At 40.0% G+C, this 20,837-nt stretch overlaps 2 protein-coding genes across 4 annotated transcripts; one reads left to right on the top strand and one right to left on the bottom strand.

The window, feature by feature from the left end:
- The first annotated feature begins 184 nt into the window (after positions 1 to 184).
- Positions 185 to 6,197, top strand: LOC137587008 (solute carrier family 53 member 1). Of its 3 annotated transcripts, none has more exons than XM_068303233.1 (7): positions 185 to 344; positions 2,689 to 2,849; positions 2,908 to 3,306; positions 3,386 to 4,361; positions 4,437 to 4,606; positions 4,666 to 4,799; positions 4,864 to 6,197. In XM_068303233.1, the coding sequence occupies exons 2-7, from the start codon at positions 2,781 to 2,783 to the stop codon at positions 5,141 to 5,143; spliced, it is 2,028 nt and encodes a 675-aa protein (XP_068159334.1). In that variant the 5' UTR covers positions 185 to 344; positions 2,689 to 2,780; the 3' UTR covers positions 5,144 to 6,197. The 3 variants fall into 3 exon arrangements, with proteins under 3 accessions (XP_068159334.1, XP_068159336.1, XP_068159335.1); XM_068303235.1 differs by lacking the exon at positions 185 to 344 and adding an exon at positions 2,200 to 2,223; XM_068303234.1 differs by lacking the exon at positions 185 to 344 and adding an exon at positions 2,283 to 2,406.
- Positions 6,196 to 20,367, bottom strand: Dhc16F (Dynein heavy chain at 16F). The gene is made up of 25 exons (XM_068299286.1): positions 19,503 to 20,367; positions 19,302 to 19,446; positions 18,893 to 19,243; positions 18,719 to 18,814; positions 18,501 to 18,631; positions 17,866 to 18,440; positions 17,400 to 17,810; positions 16,944 to 17,334; positions 16,604 to 16,880; positions 15,935 to 16,549; positions 15,419 to 15,871; positions 13,776 to 15,194; positions 13,573 to 13,722; positions 12,257 to 13,496; positions 11,901 to 12,080; positions 11,570 to 11,836; positions 11,320 to 11,505; positions 10,903 to 11,252; positions 10,695 to 10,836; positions 9,618 to 10,621; positions 9,374 to 9,554; positions 8,349 to 9,106; positions 7,209 to 8,277; positions 6,642 to 7,115; positions 6,196 to 6,582 (listed from the first exon to the last, which is right to left on the bottom strand). The coding sequence occupies exons 1-25, from the start codon at positions 20,365 to 20,367 to the stop codon at positions 6,226 to 6,228; spliced, it is 12,087 nt and encodes a 4,028-aa protein (XP_068155387.1). The 3' UTR covers positions 6,196 to 6,225.
- Between the last annotated feature and the right edge of the window lie 470 nt (positions 20,368 to 20,837).

The following is a 20,837-nucleotide window of genomic DNA, read 5'->3' as shown; positions in this document are numbered from 1 at the left end:
ACATAGCCACATTAATTGTTGCTATTTGTTATTAAAGTATATTCATTTTTTTTATCCATATTTGTTTAATGTGTAATAAATTGAGTTTAATATTAATATTCCCTCATCCTTAGTCAAGTGTTACGCTTACCAACACTGAACAAAATGTTAATATTAACATTTCATTTACGTTGTTGTTGGTGTCTTTAGTTTTTGTTTCGTACCTTGTTTCTTGTGTTCTCCGCTTTGTGTTGTTTGATTTGATTCGTACGCGCTAAATAATAATAAAAATACTGTGATAAAACCAAGTGTGTACTTGTACTTAATTTAAGATTATAGTGGCAATGGATAAAACTGTTAACTAGGTGAGAAGGAAAGGTGGCGCGTAAGGGATACAAAACAAAAAAAAAAAAGCTGCAACGGGACTGCTGCATGCTAGGATGACGACGAAAAGAGAGGGAAACGAAGAACAACCAAGATTGTTATTGTAATTTTATGTAATTGACGGCCAATTTCCCCCCATTTTCTCTCTACGTTACTCTTTGCTTGTTGTTAATCTTCAATTCATCATCTCATTTCAATTGGCCCTCAAATTAAGAATCAACAAAATCAGAATCACAAGACGCGAAACACACACAGACTGCGCGCTGGCGCTCTGCTGCTTCTCATTTGTTATTGTTGTTATTGTTGGTGTTTATTTTTTTATCAACATTGTGGCATTACATATTTGTAGTTATTAAATGCTAAATGCTAACCTCTATTTTTCTCAATTTGTATTGCTCAAGTACCCAAATTGTTTTATTGATCAAATAATCATTTACATACATATGTACTTCTTCGTCTGGTGCTGCTTACGTCGATGTCTTTTCGTCTGGTATTGTGTTTGTTTGTGCTTTTGTTGTTGTTTCTGTTGCTGCTGCTGACAGCACATGCCGTTATCAGTTCTCACTGAACAGATGAAGAGAGTTAAGTTAGTCACTGAGTAGAGAGATAGAGCGAGAGAGCAATATATTTATACTTAAATGATACTACATAGTGCATTTCTTTTTTGTTTTTTGTGTAAGTAGAACAACTGTTGAATATACATACATACATATGTATCTAATTTTTATTTACTGTACGCACACTGCAAAGAGGCATATTAAATTAGAACAAAATGCTTAAACAAATAAAATAATCGAATATATGTACATACATCCTTGTAAAAGTGACAAAGAGATCATCTTAACATAAAGAAATTCAGTGATTTCTTTTGTTTGTTTGGATTTTTTTTTTTTTTTTTTTTTTTTTTTTACATATACATGTATGTACATATGTATTTTAAGATACTCATTTTGCTTGGTAGGGTATTAAAATTTGTCATGTCAATTGAGCATAATTAATGAACATGTTACAGACAAGAAACGCATCCATCCATCAAATATTTATATTTAAAAGGTATACATATATAGTTTTGAATTGCTCTAATCAATCAACAAGTGTAACTATATTTAGACACAGACATTAGGCATTAAGCTTATCAATGCCTTTGCCCCCGGCTTCCTCGTACCTTACCTAAGCAATCCAATTAGCACCTGCACCTACCTACCTATGTTTGGCTTAAAGTTATAACCCCTTTTCTTTCACTGGCTCTTTGTAAACGGAAGTTCTCTTGCAATTAGTTTGCTCCCCCCAAATGCTGCCCCCCTCTTACCGTTTTGTGGCGACACCGCAAATATTTGTGCAATTGATTAAAAAGAGAAATAAAATAATATAGAGGAATACAACAAATATTCATTATATTTGCAGTTCTGTTTGCTTTCTTGTTTTCCGCGGCAACGAACGACACAAAAAAATTTTCCAATTTGCTTAGCTTATTATGCTTGCCTTGCTAATGAGATTTTTTTTTTTTTTTATTGGTGGGGATATCTTTTGGAGACAGTTTATTTTTTTTTTTTTTTTTGTTATTATCATCAGACAACAGTCCAACGCCCACATGGCCACCGATTAAAACGTGTTTAGAGTAATTTTTTTTGGTTTGGTGTTTTTGTAAAATTTATGATTGCAGTTTTATGGTCTGGCAGTCAGCAGGCAACAGCTGATTAGATTATAACTGTTCCCACTGTCAGTCGAAGCGGCCCTACCACTGTCCGTCTTCCCATCCCTCTCGTGTGAGAGTCACTTTAGTCATTGTGTCAGTGCATTGATTTAACTCTCAACAGTTGTTCAATTACCGTTAGCTGCAAATTGGTAGCACTCAACAAAGTGAAGTGTATAATAAAACAAAAAAATCCAACTAAACTGAAAGTGTTGATAAAATATATACAATATTCATCCATAAATATCTATGTATATTAAACAAATTTTATCCTGATCGATCTACTTGGATTTGGATGTTCATTCGATTTGCACACTTTAAAGTGCTTTCAATTCTATTAAAAATTTTAGGTTATTTTTCAACATTTATTTGAGTTGGGATTAACAAAAACTTCTGCATTTAAATTTATAATTTTGTACGTTGTTAGGCTCCTTAAAGGTTCTAAGTCCACCTCAAAGAACCTCAAGAAATCAAGAGATTTCATCCCCAAACAAATTCAGATTTATGAAGAAATAATCATTATATTCAAATCCGTTTAAGAAACATTCAAATACTACTAATAGGATTTTAAACTATCTACCATGACTTTCCCGACTGATTATTAATATTAGTTTTATGTTTTATTCTAATAGGAGACACGCTTCAGTGGACCTCAAGACTACCACATTATATGTACTTAAATCATAGAACTATAGTCTGACGGCATTACAGGTCGATAGCCGCCATGAAGTTTGCTGAACATTTATCGGCGCATATAACGCCCGAGTGGCGTAAACAATATATTAACTATGAGGTAAGTTTACTTGAATACAAGAAGAAAGAAAAATAACAAACAATATCTAATCTGAAAGGAAATGAAAGCCATGCTTTATTTGGCCGTTGAGGAGGCACCATCAGTGGATAGTGTTGAAGATGAAGTCCTAAAGCGACATTTTGCCAATTTCGATGAGAATTTCTTTCACTATTGTGACAAAGAATTGAAAAAGATCAATACGTTTTATTCGGAAAAGTTGGCTGAGGCAACGCGAAAGTTTGCCACATTAAATGCCGAGCTAAAGACATCAATTGAGGAATCCGAGCGTACGGCAAAAAAGTCCAAAGGTCAGAAGAGGCATGCAGCATTGCCGGATCGTAAAGCACGCGAATTGAAATTAGCATTCAGTGAATTCTATTTAAGTTTGATACTCTTGCAAAATTATCAGAATTTAAATCATACCGGTTTTCGGAAAATACTAAAGAAACATGATAAGGTACGGCTATATTCTTTTATTTTTTGTTTGTTTGACCCTCTTTTGGTATTATTTAATATCAATTCTCCCCCGATTTTAGTTACTACGGGTTGACAGCGGAGCCAAATGGCGTCAGGAGTATGTGGAGGCTTCACATTTCTTTACCAATAAGGATATCGATAATATAATCAATGAGACCGAAACAACGGTTACCGGCGAACTGGAGGGTGGCGATCGTCAACGGGCAATGAAACGGTTACGTGTCCCACCGTTGGGTGAACAGCAGAGTCCATGGACCACCTTTAAGGTGGGTCTCTTCTCTGGAAGCTTCATAGTGCTGGGCATTGTGGTTGTCCTATCGGCTATATTCCATGACATTAGCGGCGAGAATCTAAAAGTCACATTTCGTCTATATCGCGGTCCCCTCCTGCTAATCGAGTTTATATTTTTAATTGGTGTCAATATCTATGGTTGGCGTTCATCTGGAGTGAATCATGTACTTATTTTCGAACTGGATCCACGTAACCATCTTTCCGAGCAACATCTAATGGAATTGGCGGCCATTTTTGGTGTCGTTTGGACACTAAGCATGCTGAGTTTCCTGTACAGTGCTAGCTTGTCTATACCGGCGTTTATCAATCCATTGACGCTTACTTTGATTATGGTACTATTTCTGGCAAATCCATTTCATGTCCTCCATCATGATGCACGTTTCTGGTTACTAAGGATAACAGGACGTTGTCTATCGGCCCCGTTTTTCCATGTGGGCTTTGCAGATTTCTGGCTGGGCGATCAATTGAATTCATTGGCCACAGCCATATTAGATTTCGAATATCTAATTTGTTTCTATTTCACTAATGGCAATTGGTCGGAGGCACGCGATGCTTCTATATGCATGGAAAAAGATTTCATAATACGTCCCATAGTGAATTGTTTACCCGCCTGGTTTCGTTTCGCTCAATGTTTGCGTCGGTATCGGGACTCACGCGAAGCCTTTCCACATTTGGTCAATGCTGGCAAATATTCAACAACTTTTCTCGTCGTCATTTTTGCCACACTTAAAAGTTATAATAGCAGTAAGTGGTTGCATATAGAAAATCCCATAATCCATATAAAAATATTATAATGCGAACGTTTTCCTTTTTCTCTAGGTAATTATGAGAAAACATTTGATAATCCTTACACTTGGCTGTGGATAATCTCTTCAATTGTATCCTCATGCTATGCCTATACGTGGGACATCAAAATGGATTGGGGTCTATTCGATAAGAATGCCGGCGAGAATACATTTTTGCGTGAAGAAGTGGTTTACTCCTCAACTGTAAGTGGTCCAAAATAACCAATTGTGGTATTAATTTAAACAATTATTGTTTTTTTTAGGGTTTCTATTACTTTGCCATAGTGGAAGATTTGGCTTTGCGTTTCATATGGGCTCTTTCATTTTATCTAACAGAAATGAAATATGTTACGGGTGATATTATGACCTCTATAACAGGCATATTGGAAGTGTTTCGGTAAGACTTTGTATTCCATTGTTAAAAATTTCGTTTTTACATTCATCTCTCTTTTTGTTTTCAGTCGCTTTGTGTGGAACTTTTTCCGTCTAGAGAACGAGCATCTGAACAATTGCGGTAAGTTCCGTGCCGTGCGAGATATATCTATAGCCCCATTGGATTCATCCGATCAGACGCTTATATTACGCATGATGGATGAAACGGATGGTGTCATCAATCGTTATACAAAAACGAATCGTCCTAAACCAAAGAAAATAAAGGATCCAGAAAAGCGTAGCCTATTGCAGCCACGTGGCTCATTGCCGGATCTGAGCATTGATATTGATGGTAGTAAAAAGCTCTAAATGCGACAAGAGATACATATATACATACATATTTTTTAATTGCAACGCGCCTTCCACCCAAAATGAACGGATTTTTCTTTATGCAATGTTGATTAGCCTTCCTTTCCACTTTATACACTAATTATTTTTTTTGTTTGTTTGTTTCTTATAATTTAGTTACTAAGTACTTAACTAGGGGAGTTGAATAATCCACTTAATTTTTTTGTCTCTTGTATTAGGCTTTTAAGTTCATCCAATTAGCATTCCAATTTATGAAACTAATCCCTGATACCAATCCCGTAATTCCCATGCCCCGTAGCAGTAGAAAGGCAGTATTAGTACTTAAAAAGAAACCCACAGCAACAACAACAACAACAACAACACGAGAGTCGAACAAATCGAAAAGCAAACGTGAAAATGAGTAACGAAAAACATTATATTGTAGCTATATATAGAAATTAACATTCCTTTTATGATTTAGTAAGTGTAAATGGAAAATCATTTTGAATTTCCATTTGTGTCACTTGATTGCAATATTTGTTTTTTTTCTTTTCGCCTACTTTCTTTAATTTTTCCAATTGTTATCTTATTGAAAATTCTTTTTGTTAATACTATATAGGAATTAGACTGTGAGCGAAATGTAATAAAACGAAGGAAAGTATATATTTTACGTATATACTTATGTATATGTAGGAGTTTGTCTTTTTTTTTTGTTTTGTTTTAATTCCCAATTTGCAAGAATTACTAAAAATAAAAACAGACTTGAAACGTGCAACGTTTAAAATAAATATACATACATACATACATATAGACCTAATATTCTAATCGAAACTTAAGAACAAATTTTGTAGGCACAAAAAAAAAAAGAAGGAAACAAAATAAAATGTATAACAAAAAGAGGAAAATTGCTTTCAGAACTCTAGTTATATGAATATATAGAATTTATAAGATTTGTAATAGAAAGTTTTACCTTTATATACACAATTTATCTTTATCATCATTTTTACAATATACGATATATGAGTTTTTCTCTACAAGAGAAATGAAATAAAGATTTATATATATGGCAGCGAAATACAGAGACAGATTTCGTTTGATTTAGTTTACGACACATTCTCAACGACACCCGATACCAAGGCAGTGCCACGCATTATCCAGAATTCTGGTTCATTTTTGCTACGCAGAAGTACAGATAGAACAAAATTTGTCGAATGTCCTGTGGTCGACAGGACACCCGAACGCTGTTGAGTCTTATAGAGCGGAGCCTCATAGCGTATCAGCGAGGAGACTTCCAGGCATGGCATAAATTTAACCACAGGCAAACGTGTATAAAGTTCACCGAATTTCGCATCACATAGGCCACCATGTTCCAGATCCCAGCGAGCGGCCTCAATAAATATGCCATGGACATGGATAATGGCATCAGTACATTCTGGCAAATTGCCATAGAGTTTGGCATCCTGTTCAAAAAGTAAAAAAAAATTAATATTAAGAGACTAGAAATTGAAAACCAACTTACATTGCCACTACCAGCATTGTGAAGTTCAAAGAAATTCTGTTGGATCAGCTCCTTTTCGACCACCTCGAAATCAATTTTCAAGGAATCAATTGGCAAGGTGCGTCGCCGGGCATATGTCTGCAAGATGCCAGTGAGAAAGGATTGGGGAAAGAAGAAACCACTTATCCAGTATGAACGTGGTGCACCATTCTCGGCCCAATGTTGTATGAAGTCGATGCGTCGCTGAAAATCTACAATATAATTGGGTAAGGGTTTTATCGATAGAAAACTACGTTTAGCCCATGCATTTGGCACTAAATTGGCCAAAAGTGCTTTAAATATATTTTCCAATTCCTCGGACATAACAACCAGACCACGAATGGCTTTATCCAAATTGCCAAGGCTCTCGTGTATGATATTTAGGGCTATATTAAATCTATCAATTTCCTGTACCAAAACAGTTGTCAATGATGGCACTTGACCCTTGTTATCCAACTGTAAAAGAACCAAAACCAAAATATACATAGTTATAGATAAAAGAAAGGGAAGGAAAGGGAAGGCAAATCAATGGATTTGTCTACTACTTACCACAGATAAAGTATCATGTAAAGGTTCACGTTTGATTTTAGTGGCCAATGATTTTCGTATTCTACCAATCATTTGCATACAGATATCATTCTCAGCAGCCTGACCCTCATCCGCGGAAGAGCGTGGCTGTCCCAACAGCAGAGTGGACACAAAGAAATCCGTCTCTTTGGTCTGGAATACAATGTTTGCATTCTGATTCATGCCAAATATCTCTGGATCTTCGAGCACAGGAAAACCTTGTACAAATTCTGAATACTCTTTCAGTGTGGCTTTACGCGGATCACGATAATAGCTGTCACCACGACAATATTTATATTCCGGCTGTGTTATACGATGCGATGAGAATATTGTCAGAATTGTGCGCAGGCAACGTAGATCCCAATAGTCTGTGACACGACCACCCCAGGTGATTTCACCATTTATATAGAGAATTGCCTCCCATGGGATATCCTCCAGTTCGGAACGATTGATAAAGAAATCCAAAGTCTTGAGGCCACATTCCCGATCGCTCTCATTGAACTCGTACATGATATTCCAGCCGAGTGGACCGAATTTTCGTCGCTCCAGGAGAACAGCATGAAACATACAGAGACCAAAGACAATGGCACGCCAATTGGCATTCTGGACATGCTGCTCAAAGAAATCCTTTTTCAAATCGGCCAAGGCACCAATCACATTTGCCTTGATGCCCTTCGGTGGCTCATTGGTTATCTTCACCGAATTTTGCAAGACACTTATTGGAAATTCTTTGATTGGCATCGATGAGAGGAATAAACGAAAATCGGGATGGGCCCTCGTGATGCCCAATGTTAGATTTCGCACTATTGTCTCCAGTGTACGCATCCATGAGGTGGCCAAATGACAATTTTGCAAGAAAACCCAATGACCCATACGTAGACTTTTATCAATTAGATTTTCAGCCACTGGGCCTTGACCCTGGCCCAATGAAATGGAATAATATTTCTCCGTATATTGCTTTTCAATGGTGAATTTAAGGAAACCCGACATGGGATCTGATCCAGTGGATAGCACAAAGATCAAAGGTGTTACACATGAAGTATCCAGAAAGCTAGAGAGAGGAGAACAACAAAAGATTGAATCCTCTTCCTTCTTCTCCTCCTTCTCTCAGTTTATACTTACACCGTGCTCAATTGTGTGCCCGCTGCGGAGACCTCGGTGAAATATTTACCCACTGTGGCATGCAGATAACTGACCACATTGAGTAGAAAACGTGGCTTCCGGAATGTGGCCACAAACATTAGTTTGTGAAAAACCCGCAAACGGTTATTCCATTTATCACTGGGTTCCGTTGATTTTTTCTGAGCAAAATCGAATATCTCTTTATTGTCTTGTAATTGGATATAGAATGGATGGGCTATATCATCGGTGAAGCCGGCAAATGTATCTGGGAAATTATCTTCCAAATAAATGCAAGCATCCCATTCCATCTGACTTAGTTTCGTTGTCGTTGGCTGAGCTTTCACTCGGATATTACCCACAGCGCCCCGGGTCAGGAAATTGAACTCTTCATCCGAAACGCGTCCCTCTTGACGTTCCACAGAGAGGGCTAGCAGGAAACTAAATATGATCTTATGATTCTCGAATAGACCACGACATATGTTATCATAGATGGCTTTCAGTTCATCGGTCATAAGGGCAGCAATACGTTGCTCTGTGTTCATTGGTGGATGATCGAGGCGCAGGACATTGCAGAAAACTTGAGTGAAATATTTCAAACTATATTGATACATGGGATCGATTTCGGCTAGGCCAGCAACGACAAAATATAGAATAGCACCACGTGAGGCCAAAATACGATAACGTTCACGTGAAGCAGTTATAATTTTTTCCGTTTCTTCTGTATCGATAAGACGGGCAGCAATAATCAGAGATGTTTCCTAGAAAATGAGATTACGAATCAATAAAAAAGAGAAACGATTTCTGTTTTCTGTTACATGTCCTTTGAATTTTGCAAATTTCTAAAGTTATAGTTGCTCGATTCCGACGATTTTGACAAATGTTTTGTTTATATTAATAACAAGCTTAGAAAACAAAGTTTCATGGAAATAGTTTTTAATTTAAGTGAATACTTCGCATAGAAACAGACAGACGGACAGATCTACTCTGATCAATTTTAAGCGTTTACAATTCAAATTATTACTCACTTTGGCATCGTTAAGGGTTTCCACAAGCTCCTCATCGTCAAGGATATTTCCCTCGGAATTGAAAAGTAGCTTCAACACTTTATCCTCAAGAGACAACAATTGCTGCTTGTCTGCATTGATTTTGACCACGAGATCATTCCGTTGCACCTCCATGGCTGGCAATTCAATGGCCACAATATCTCTAAAAATGGAAATGGAAAATGTTTGAAATTTGTTGAAAATCAAAGCAATTTTCATTACATACGCCAGTAGTTGATCCTCAAGACCACTTTTGGTTACTAGGAAATTCACGAGAGTGACATTAATGCACACTTCGGGCAAATAATGGGGATTGGGCAATTTGGTGGTCATATATAGCTTGAAATTGTCATCATAATCGATAACCTGATCGCCCAGTTTTAGATATATACGTCCCTCAAATTTGTATGTCTCACGCTGGAGTATGGGTCGCAGTGCTGGATCTATAGTCTCATCCAATTCCTCCAGCAATACGGGATAACCCTGTCGAACACTGTTCTCTAGGACACGCATCATAGACGAATCGGTCATTTTGATGACTTGCAAATGATTGTCCTTCTCCATGTTGCGTATCCAGCGATTCGCCTGCTCCTGTGGATCAATCATAAGGGCCCATCTCAATGCTCTCGTTGCATAGATGCCATTCTCAACGGATATATTATCCTTGGGTAAGCCATCAACATTCCATTGACGCATCTCATACGCATCGCCGAGAACTTTCAACAGGTTGAACTCTTGGCTGGATGGGATTTTATATTCACGGCATTTGCTTACCCACAGGGTGCTCATATCACGACGATACTCATTGGAGAAGGCACCCAGATAGGCAACACAAGCGGCCGCAACCAGGACATCACCCGGCACACAGGCCAGATCGGCAGTCAGGGATTTGACTGTCTCACGCCAACGGATTTGCTCATCAGCCAGAGCGGCTGTAAGACGACCAGCACGATTAATACGTCCATAGGTGAGATCTACATTATCCTGTATCACTTGGAATTCCCGTTGTTTCTCTTCCAGGCTATCGCGTAATCCCTGGATTTTGGCCTCAACGGCAGCCAATTCCTTTTGCTTTTGCCTCAATATGGTCATGACATCCTTAAGCTCTGCTTCGGCGGCTTCTTTGCGCTTAATTTTTGGCTCTACCACTTTGTAGACCTTGGAGAACTTATCCATAGCAATGACCCACATGCTTACAGATTTGGCCACCTTTGAGACTTTTTCGAATTTCTAAACGGACCGAGAGAGAGAGAGAGAGAGCAAATAATTTGATTGATTGCAATGCTAAGAAGGACTCACTTACAGCTGGCACGAAATCCTTGTGATCGATATACTTTTTGATCTTTTTAATCACATCATCCTTCATGTGTTCTTTGTCGTATTCAAAGAGACGTTTTATAAAATTAATATCCGCCATAATTGCCTTGGCGGATGCCCAAGTGGGTCTTAGACGGAAAAATATAGGTTAACATTTATCTCCGGAAAATCTTTCCATTGCCTTAGGCACTTACTTGGCTCCCAGGAGAATGCAAACAGCCTCCATGCAAAACTGCACCAAAGCTGGTGGAGTAGTAAACGATTTCAATTCATTAATATCGGCCTTGGTTAGACCCTTGAGGGCATCTTCAGCTTCACGTAGAGCTGGCATAGCGATTTCCAAGTCCTTGCTAGCATCCTCCGATATGGCCTGGGCCACAGCTGCCTTCTCCTTGGCATTGGCCTCATCCTCCATGACACCTTGTTTAACAGCATCGGCCTGCTTGGTCTCCTTGGTTAGATTATCGAGTAGAGATTTCATTAGAGCGGATTTCTCATCCAGTTGTGGGACCATAACTTCCAGCTCCTTTTGCATAACTGCTATCTGCAGGCAACGACACAACCGATCAATGAGGAAGAATCCCCAGTTAAGTATATCCAAAGCAACTTACCACATCATTGGTTTCCAGTAGTTTATTCAGGCCACTGGCAATACGTTTCCGTTTGGCAATGATTTCTTGATTCTTCACTTTTAGGAGATTCTGATAGAGTTTCAATAGCTCCAAGTAACTGCTGGGTGTGGTATAATAATGCCGTTTCATTTCCTTATAGAAACGCACTGAGGCCTCCTCAACGGTCTACAATGAGATTTCAATCCAAGCCTTAGACTGGGTAAAAAGATCGATGAGTTAGCTAATTTACCTTATGCATGAAGACTGTGGTGCTGGCCAGCGATACACGATCATCCATATTGGGTGCTATTTTGGTTAATAGACCCAAAGCCACCGAATAGAGAGCCTCAGTGGGCCAGCTGGTGAACCAATCAATGGTCGTACAATTCACCAGAGATGGAAACATGCGGCAACGTCGTCGAAAGGCATCACCCACCGGACTCATGGACATGACCACATGTAAATTATTGCGCACACGATTGATAAAGAATTTGTAGATCTCCTCCCGTATGCAGCCCTAGATAGAAGATGGATTTGGGAGAACCCAGATGATGATGATGATTATATGGATGCCAACTAACCTGATCCTTTTTCGATTCATTACATGCATCACGAGCATCTAGAATAATTTTCTCATACTCATCGCCTTCAAAGAGATTGGGAACCTCACCGGAATTTAAAATATTATTTATATCCTCCAGGAATTCCTCTTCAACAATTTGGCTATCGATAAGCAAAAATGTTACTGGACGATTTTCAATCTGTGTAATAGCAAAGTTTGTGCGTTTTGAAAACGTGAAGGTAAATAGGGGGAAACTTTTCCCCATAAAGTATACAATAGACTGGAAGAGTTGCCGTTTGGGGTTTTTTCGATTGCTTATTGCATACTTTAGAGCGCAAAGTTTCCTCTCCACGAGTCGCTTAAATATTTACTCACGCCTGCTATGCGATAAAGGACACGCAAATCCTCATGAAATGCATTCAAATCATAATTCCTTCTCATCTCTATTTGCCAGCAATTGTATTCATTGACATGGGATGCCAAGCGGGTTAACGATTGTTTGCCCATGCCAGCCACACCCACCAATAGACCATTGCCACGATCACTACGCAAGAGGCGAGCCAATCGCACCGTATGCTCCATGGCATCTTGAAACAAAATCAATTTCATACTTTTACCCGCAGACATGGTATTGAAATCGACAATGTAATCATTGAGGACACTCTCCAATTTGGCATGATCCTTGATCTCCTCGTAGATACGTTCATTCTTGGGTTTGCCAAATATCATAAAGTCACCGAAAAGTATGGCCGGTTCATCGGCCTGGACCACTTCGCGTCCAAAATGATCCATGCAAACGTCATTCATTAGTTTCTTGAATGTATCCTTATCGCCCACATTGATTAGTCGATCGTGAAAAACTCGTGTCGTCTCATGATAGAAGAGACGTAATATCTGACTTTCGGCATTATAATAAAGATTATTTGCCTGCAATATCCCCTGTATACACTTGGATAGATCACGCAAGTTGAATATATAATGCGAACGATCCGGCGTGGGCAACATAACATTTGCCACTCGCATATAAACATCGACACAGGCATGGACCATGCTCTCGGACAGCGATCGTATGGCCGATGAGAAGGTCTCCAGGAAACCAAATAGAATGCCATTGAAAATTTGCGTTAAGGTCTCCTCATTGGGTTTGGGCAGCGAGAATAGAGCAAAATGACGTATGAAACGTGGTGTTAGGGGATTACGACCACCACCGGGCGGTGCACAAGCACAACCCAATACCACATCCAGTATGTCCTTCCAGAAGAGCTTCTCCCGGTCGTAGAAGCCTTTAAAGTCGAGGAATTGTCGCAAAAGTTCTATGGCCGGTTGACTGCCATACGTATCCAATTTGGGCATATTAACATCATCAATAAATATGATGACTGTCTTGCCCATGGGAGCACCCAGTTGTGTGCGTTTACGCTTCTCGAGCGGTCCCTCGATCATCTCCTGGGTGCGAACACTGCTCGTCTGGGCGGAGAAATTAAGGACCACGGGTAGCACTTTGCCCTCCGAGAGGCGTTTCATGCAGCTAACGGCTAAAACTGTTTTACCCACTCCCGTCTCACCGGTAACCATGACAGGATAATCACGCTTGAAAAGCAAATCAGCCACGTAGCTGAGAGGGAAAGGACCATTAACGAGTTTATACAAATTTCCCACTCCCTCCCTCTCTCTCGTTCCCTGCAACTTACCCATATTTTGTGGTATCCACTGTTGGCACTTGCATATCATAATAGGATATCTCCGGATTGTATGTAAATTTCACCATTATATCAATCCATTTACCCCAATCCTTGGCCTGCAAGTCCACACGATAGTTCCACATACTATGATGCGGTAATCTGAAATCGATTCGTATTACAATTTACTCTTTGAAAATCACTTGCCAACTTACTCCATATTGGGATGCAAAGCCATGGCACGACTCCATTGCTCTTCGAATGAGATTTTCTCTGGATCCTTTAGGTTCGAGGCAATGGCCCAGAGAACACTCCAGGCAAAGATCTTAGTTATCAACGGCTTGGCCACATCCTCCGCCATCATGGACCAGTTTAACTCATTCAACTGAGATGAGGTTAGTTCACAGCATAGACGCACTTTGGAACCCAAAACTTGATGGATAGTGTAGGCGGCACGTTTCCGTTCAATTTTGAGGGCTCTGTCGAAGTAGGTGACAAACAGTTGATACAGAAATTCGGCCAACGATGCGGGTAACCTCTTGCCCATATCAGTTTCACGCCACGTATCGATCAGGGGTATCCAACCGAGATCGGCTGGATCCACATAGACCATGCCGCAGCGGGAGACGGTAGCTGGCGAGGCTTGTAATAGATCCTGTACCTCAAACAGCATATGTATCCAGGCGGTGAGTTTGATACGCTCTGAATTTGCCAAACATAACATTTTGTTGTCATCGAGGACGGTATTCAGATTCTCAATCCACACAGCATCCACTGGGCCATCACACATAATCCATTGATGGATTTCATCTTCCACATTGACCGCTGTGCGTACGGCAATGCCCAGTAAGCCATCCTGCCATTCGAGAGTCTTGGGATCCACATAACCGTAGAGTTCATTCATTGTGACAGCTTTGGGATTCATTGTCTGGATGACAACAGGACGAAAATTCGGATCTACCACCTCATTCTCAAAGAGATGGGCCAGGGCAAATTCAAGGGCGTGCAGCACCACTGATTTGCCACCCCCTGTGGGACCCACCAACATAACGCCCCACCGCACACACATCGTCTCATACAACTGCAAACATTTTCGTATGGTCGTCGGTACGGGTTGTAGATTCTTTTGCCTCAAGCCAAGCCGTAGACTTCCCTCCAAATCGGGATGCTGGGAATCGGGCAATTCCACACCGGGAAACAGATCGCTCAATATGCCACGGAACAGTATCGCATCGTCGGCCAAAAATTTCGGTATATTCGAGTCCCGCAGTGCAGCAATCAGTGTGATATCCTCTCGCTGATCGGGCGAGGCTCTCTTCAATGCCCCGGCCATGACTAGAACCGATTTCACGGCGCGCATACCGAAATCGTAATGGTTCTGTTGGCTCAATTGCTGACTGCACAACTGGTACATTTGGACCATTTTGCGTGCCAATATCTTAGGATCCTCAAAGCCCTCCGAATACAATATGACCTCCGAAATGAGAGCATAATCGGGCACCATCATCGAAATGGGGCGGAAAAGTGCCTTCAGATTATCTGGCAATTCGGTACGTCCCGCATATCCAGGATTCATGGTAATAAAGACGCAGCATGAACGATTTATTTTAATCTCACGACCCTCGAACATGAAACTGTAAGGACATAGGACAGAAAGGATTAAGGAATTTAGTACACTATTGATCTGAAGCTTTGATTGATTATTAAGAAAAACTGATTATTCAAATAGATATAGAATCCATGATCATGTAAGAGAATGGAATGAAATCAGATAAAAAGAAGGAAAATAATAGATTGAGATCAATAGGTCAATCTTTGGTCACCTTTTTACACCCCATCAATTATTGTCATTACCTACCGCTTAAACCTCGCTGCTTTAGCCGTCCTTATGGTAATCAATTGTTGGGCTATAACAGACAACACTTCGATATCGATACGATTGAATTCATCAAAACAACACCAGGCACCACACTGAGCCAGACCCGAGAAGAAGCGTCCCATCATTTTATAGTCAAGGCCATCCGAACAATTGAAGACGACACATTGTTTGGCCAATGCTTTGGCCAAATCCTTGGTTGTCTCGGTTTTACCAGTGCCCGCGGGACCAGCTGGAGCGCCACCCAAATCCATTTGAAAGGCACCCATTAGACAGAGATAACAACGATCCGTCAATGGGGTTAAGACCAAGACGCCACCAGCACCAAGATACTCATAATAATAGGGTATATTGGCGGCTGCCATGCGAGAATAAACTGTTTCCGTTTCGTTGGCCCAATAGAAACGCAGCATTTTCAGCCAATTGAAGTCGTTACTAAAAAAGTACAAGCACGGATAAAATCTCGTAGCAACCATGGGAATCTCTGGGGCTACTTACGGTTTGCAGACTTCCTTTTCAATCAACATTCGTACCGAATCTTTGGCATGTACATCTATAGTAATTAGGGCACATAATACTTTACGCAACAAACCGGATATACTTTTACGGGTTAAAGCGGCCAGAGCACCCAAATCTTTAAGACATTTCGCCTCAAATTTGTACATTTTCTCAATAATGTTCGCTGTATTTTTATCTTTGGCCTCGAAAATGCGATGGATGTCGGCAGCCCATTGCACTTGGGATACGGTTAAGACCACTTGATTTGGATGATCTTGAAACCAATCCTCACGCTCTTTGGCCGGATAGCACTGATAGCCGAAGCGCATATAACGCTTTACGGACACAAACATTGCCTCCTCAACTTTGCTTAGCCATTCCTCGACAGCTCCGCGTGCCTTTAGCCCCTTGCCGAATTGCAGTTTCTCACCCTCTGGCGATAGATAGGCTATAATGTCATTGGTTGCAATTATTTTACCATCACCACCCTCCTTTTGGCCGAATTCCAGGCGATAGATGGCATCAAAGCATTTACGTAAATGCGGTTGAACCGCCTGAGGTATACGCGTTTGAGCCAAAATCTCCAAGAGCTCGTCATTCGACAGGAAATAAAATCTGCCAACAGGTGAAGAAAAGAATTCAAAATGGAATTCAACTACCATCACTTACCTGGGAAAGACAACACGTTTCACCTCCAAATAGGCTTCTAAGCCGCGTGTTATCAAATCAAGTAGACGATTATTCTCCACCAGAGTGTCATAAACTTCCACATTGGACATGGTGGGCAAGGCCAGAGCCACCTTTTTGGCATGTCTAACAATCTCTTTGAAACTTTTGTCGACTTGAAAAAACATTTTCGCCTCATTTGGCAATTGACGTTGTATATCAGCCGAGGCGAAAATTGCCTCCAAATAGATCCAGGCACCTTGGCAATCCATCCAAGCTTCTGAAAATGGGATAGAGTTTAAAGTGAGTCAATCTTAAGAGCAGGTAGGAGTGCTATACCCACCAAATGTCTTGCCAAACTGATCCATGGCCACAATCCATTCTTCTACCTTGGATTTTATGGGTCCCACAAATTTTGAGGCAGCTATTGTATTTATATTCACATTGGAATCATCTAATACCGTTTGCAATTCTTCGGTTCCCGCCAATATGAAGACATCCTTCTGATCATGATGCGATACAATGGCCAACTCTGTCTCTTTCCATATGGCCTCGATATTCTTGAGCATACTCTCCAATTGCATCTCACCAGTGGCTTGTGAAGAGATTTGCATTAGAGCCTCAGCATTACGTTCATCATCGAAGGCATGGACCTCATCGTACGAGGCAATTGTGATGTCCTTCTCTTGAAAGAATTTTCGATTCAACAAATCCTCAATTTCAGTCCAATGACGCTGAAAGAATCACAAAGTCGTGAGTTATATACATATGTACATATGAACGTGTTCCTGCAACATACCGCTCTTAGATTAGGATTACGTAGATAACCAATTACAGGAATTTTCTCTCTAAAGTCCTCGGCCGATTTTTGTAATACAGGGACTATATTATTTTCGGGTAAATACTTTTGAAATTGCAGACAATTCTTAATGGTTTTGGCATTAAGTTCTATCAAATCGGGCACAACTAAGGTATTGAACTCAGCCGCATGCCATTCACTCAGGGCCTGTTCCCAATCCACGAGAGTTGAGTAGAGATTCTGTCGCATACGCAGATCATAGAAGCCTTGATCCATTTCCTCGTACATGGTCAAATCGATGCGGAATTCCTTTTGATAGCCCAAAAATTCTTCGGCTCGTATACGACAGGCATTGAGGCGATGTAATAGGGACTCTAATTTATTTGTTACAACTTTTCGTTCCGATTTAGCCTAAAGAAACAAACCATTAAGAATTGCATACTTTTGGGAGAGAGAGAGACCTCACATTAAGTAACCATGGCTCCAAGGCCTCAATGGCCACTTCATGTATATCCTCTTTCAGTGTCAATATATCATCCTGCATGGCCTCATCCAATTGACTAATGAAATCCTGTCGCTTCTCTTGGATCTCTCTTAACGTTTCCTTCGTACGATTCAAATAATCCTCCGTGTCCATATAGTCCTCTTTCCGGTCATCTTCGATGGGTATATTGAAATCTTTGATAATTAACAATAAATCATGGACATAATCAATGCCCCTAAATATCTCATTCATTTCCTCATCGCAATTATCCAAGAAACGTATATGAGCCACCAATTCCAGTGTATCGTGCGGCTCATAACAGATGCGGCCGAAAAAGTTCTGAGCCTCCTCGTACAGACGTGTTGTCTCCTCCTCCACCAATTTGGGCAAATAAGTGGCCAAAACGTTCTGCAATCGCTGACAAACCGGAGTAACAGTCTCTTTGAAATTGGTCTGCGTTAATTTCAATAGACCCAAATATATACACTCCAATATGCCATCAAGGGCGCGTACATTGTTACAATAACGATCGCAATAGTCTCGCAGGGCTTGCAGATCTATTAAAAGTTGCAAAATTCTTCAAAAAACTAACAAATTGTGATTTCTTTTCAGTTTACCGCGTTCAGCGCTTAGGACAGCAGGATCCGTTCCCGTATCAATCTCATAGTTTTCACGTATATTCTGAAATCGCGATGTATAGAGACGAGCCTTCTCATAGGCCTTACGCAGTAATAAAAACAAATTTTTCCTATATCAAATCGACAAAACATTGGTCCATAAATCATACTCCGATTTCTTTATAGTAATTAAAATTTTGTTATTTAATCTCACCCACCGATTGTATTGAAATCGATTATCCGAACGTAATAGATAATGCAAGTCCGGTGCTCCATCATAGAGTACCTCCTCCTGACGTCCCATTATCGATGGCCTATGGGCTCACAAGGGCTCTCATGAATACTAAACTAAAGTTTTCACAAAAATGAATCTTAAGTATATTGGCACTTACTGCGTATATTGAGAAAATGTGGGATCTGTGGTCAAAGGATGTATATCCAATACTGTTTCCAATATTAAGCTAGTTATACGTTGAAATATAAGACGTATAACATCTTCAGATGGCTCCACATCAATACGATCGGGCAATAGACGCAACATGGCCAAGAAGAATGGACTTTGTGGCTTTTCAGGCGGACGGGTACGCTCAATGGCCCTATCCACACGATTTTGCCGTGTGATTTCAAGATCCGATGGTCCACATTCATCATGCTCCTCAAAGGCAAAGGCCAGGTCGGCAAAACCTTTGATGGTCACACGATATAACATCTGATAGACCATCATATCACAATAAGAGAGAAAGCTATGAAATGAAACCTGTTTAATTACATATATAGGGCTCCGTCTTTAAATGGTATTACTTGGTAAGAGTTTTGCAGAAGGCCCGTTTACGTGCTCGATCCATGAAGCTATGAGATTCACGCATTTTCTTTAAAGATGGATAATAATTGATTTCATCCTCGGGAAAGAAACCACGAGCACGTATAGCATCCGTACAAGCACGATCTAGGATACAATCGTTTAAGTGGGTTAAAGAGTGGGTCGATTCGTTTGATACTCACATAAAATCTTGCCAACATATTCCCGAAAATCATGAAACACACGATGCAATTCCTCATAGATACGCATATGCATCTCAAGGAAATAGAATGGATGCCAATTCTCGATGTTGCTTATATTAACAAAATTCAAACGTTCCATTTGCACAATATCGGAACGCATACGTAATATGGCTTTGGCCAATTGGGGTATCGCAATAAATAGATTGTTTTGTAAATAATCTCGTGCCGCATTCAGTTTACGCCATTTCACTGTCTTCTCCCACACCTTGAAACCCTTCCAGAGACGAAATATGGAAAATGCACGGATCTGTATGATACTTAAAAATTGCTGGAATTCCTGTTGCCATTGATTTAGCGGTGTAAAGAAGTTCTCCGAACAATGCCAATAGGTGACCCCGTGACGGGTTACCGTATAGAACGGTTCATGGACATTCAGGTTCTCATACTCCACCTCACGCAACGAATATGGCGTAAAGTATTCACTATCATGGGGTAGCATATAATTCATATAGACAAATGAGTCATCTGGCATTTCTCTCATCCGATTGATAATCAAATTGAGATCAGGTATCAGTGAGGCTCCGGTTGTTATTTTTGCTGGTTGCTTAGCATATCCGTATTTACTACTACTCCCGGAACCGTCCTTGTTCATTACTTGCTTGAAAAATAGACGCGGTTTGCGTATCTTTGAGGATTTTGGTTTCATTGTGCCATTACTATCACGATTTATTTGTAATCCATCACCAGTGCCATCATCAATTTGCCCATTCTTATCGTCATAGTTTTCATTCTCTTGGTCGTTCTCATGTTCAGTGTTCAATTGTTTACTTCGAAGTAGCAACTCGTCTTCGCTAATGTGTGGCATCTTGACTATATATGCATATATATACACATATATATATATGTGGATGAAACTTAATATTGATAAACTTTGCCAGGGCAGCTAACTTTTTCCTTGATTCAAAACAAAACAAACAAAATATACTTTAATAATAATAATTTCTCTAAGGTGAATCGGACCTTGCCATGGCAACAGATACAAAAATGTTTACATGTCGAGAATGCTCAATTCAATATACAATTATTGCGATTGATTTCTATTTTATAAAAAAAAAAAAAATCATTAACTTTCTATAGTATACTTTTAAGTGCCTATTTGCAAGACCAGATCCCCTGATTTTATAATGTCGGGAGGTGATAAGAAAAAACAGAGTTTATATTCAGAATCAGCGTACCCGAATCAGTTAGGGGGCACCTCTCAAATTGAAGTCAACTTAAATTTTGTGACCGCTTAGAAATTTTTCATTGCATATTTGATATTTTAGAACTTTGCAA

This window comes from Drosophila tropicalis, unplaced genomic scaffold, assembly GCF_018151085.1.
Source record: "Drosophila tropicalis isolate 14030-0801.00 unplaced genomic scaffold, ASM1815108v1 contig_158, whole genome shotgun sequence".
NCBI lineage: Eukaryota > Metazoa > Arthropoda > Insecta > Diptera > Drosophilidae > Drosophila > Drosophila tropicalis.
The sequence above is the reverse complement of the archived record's forward strand: the minus strand, read 5'-3'. Positions and strand labels throughout refer to the sequence as shown.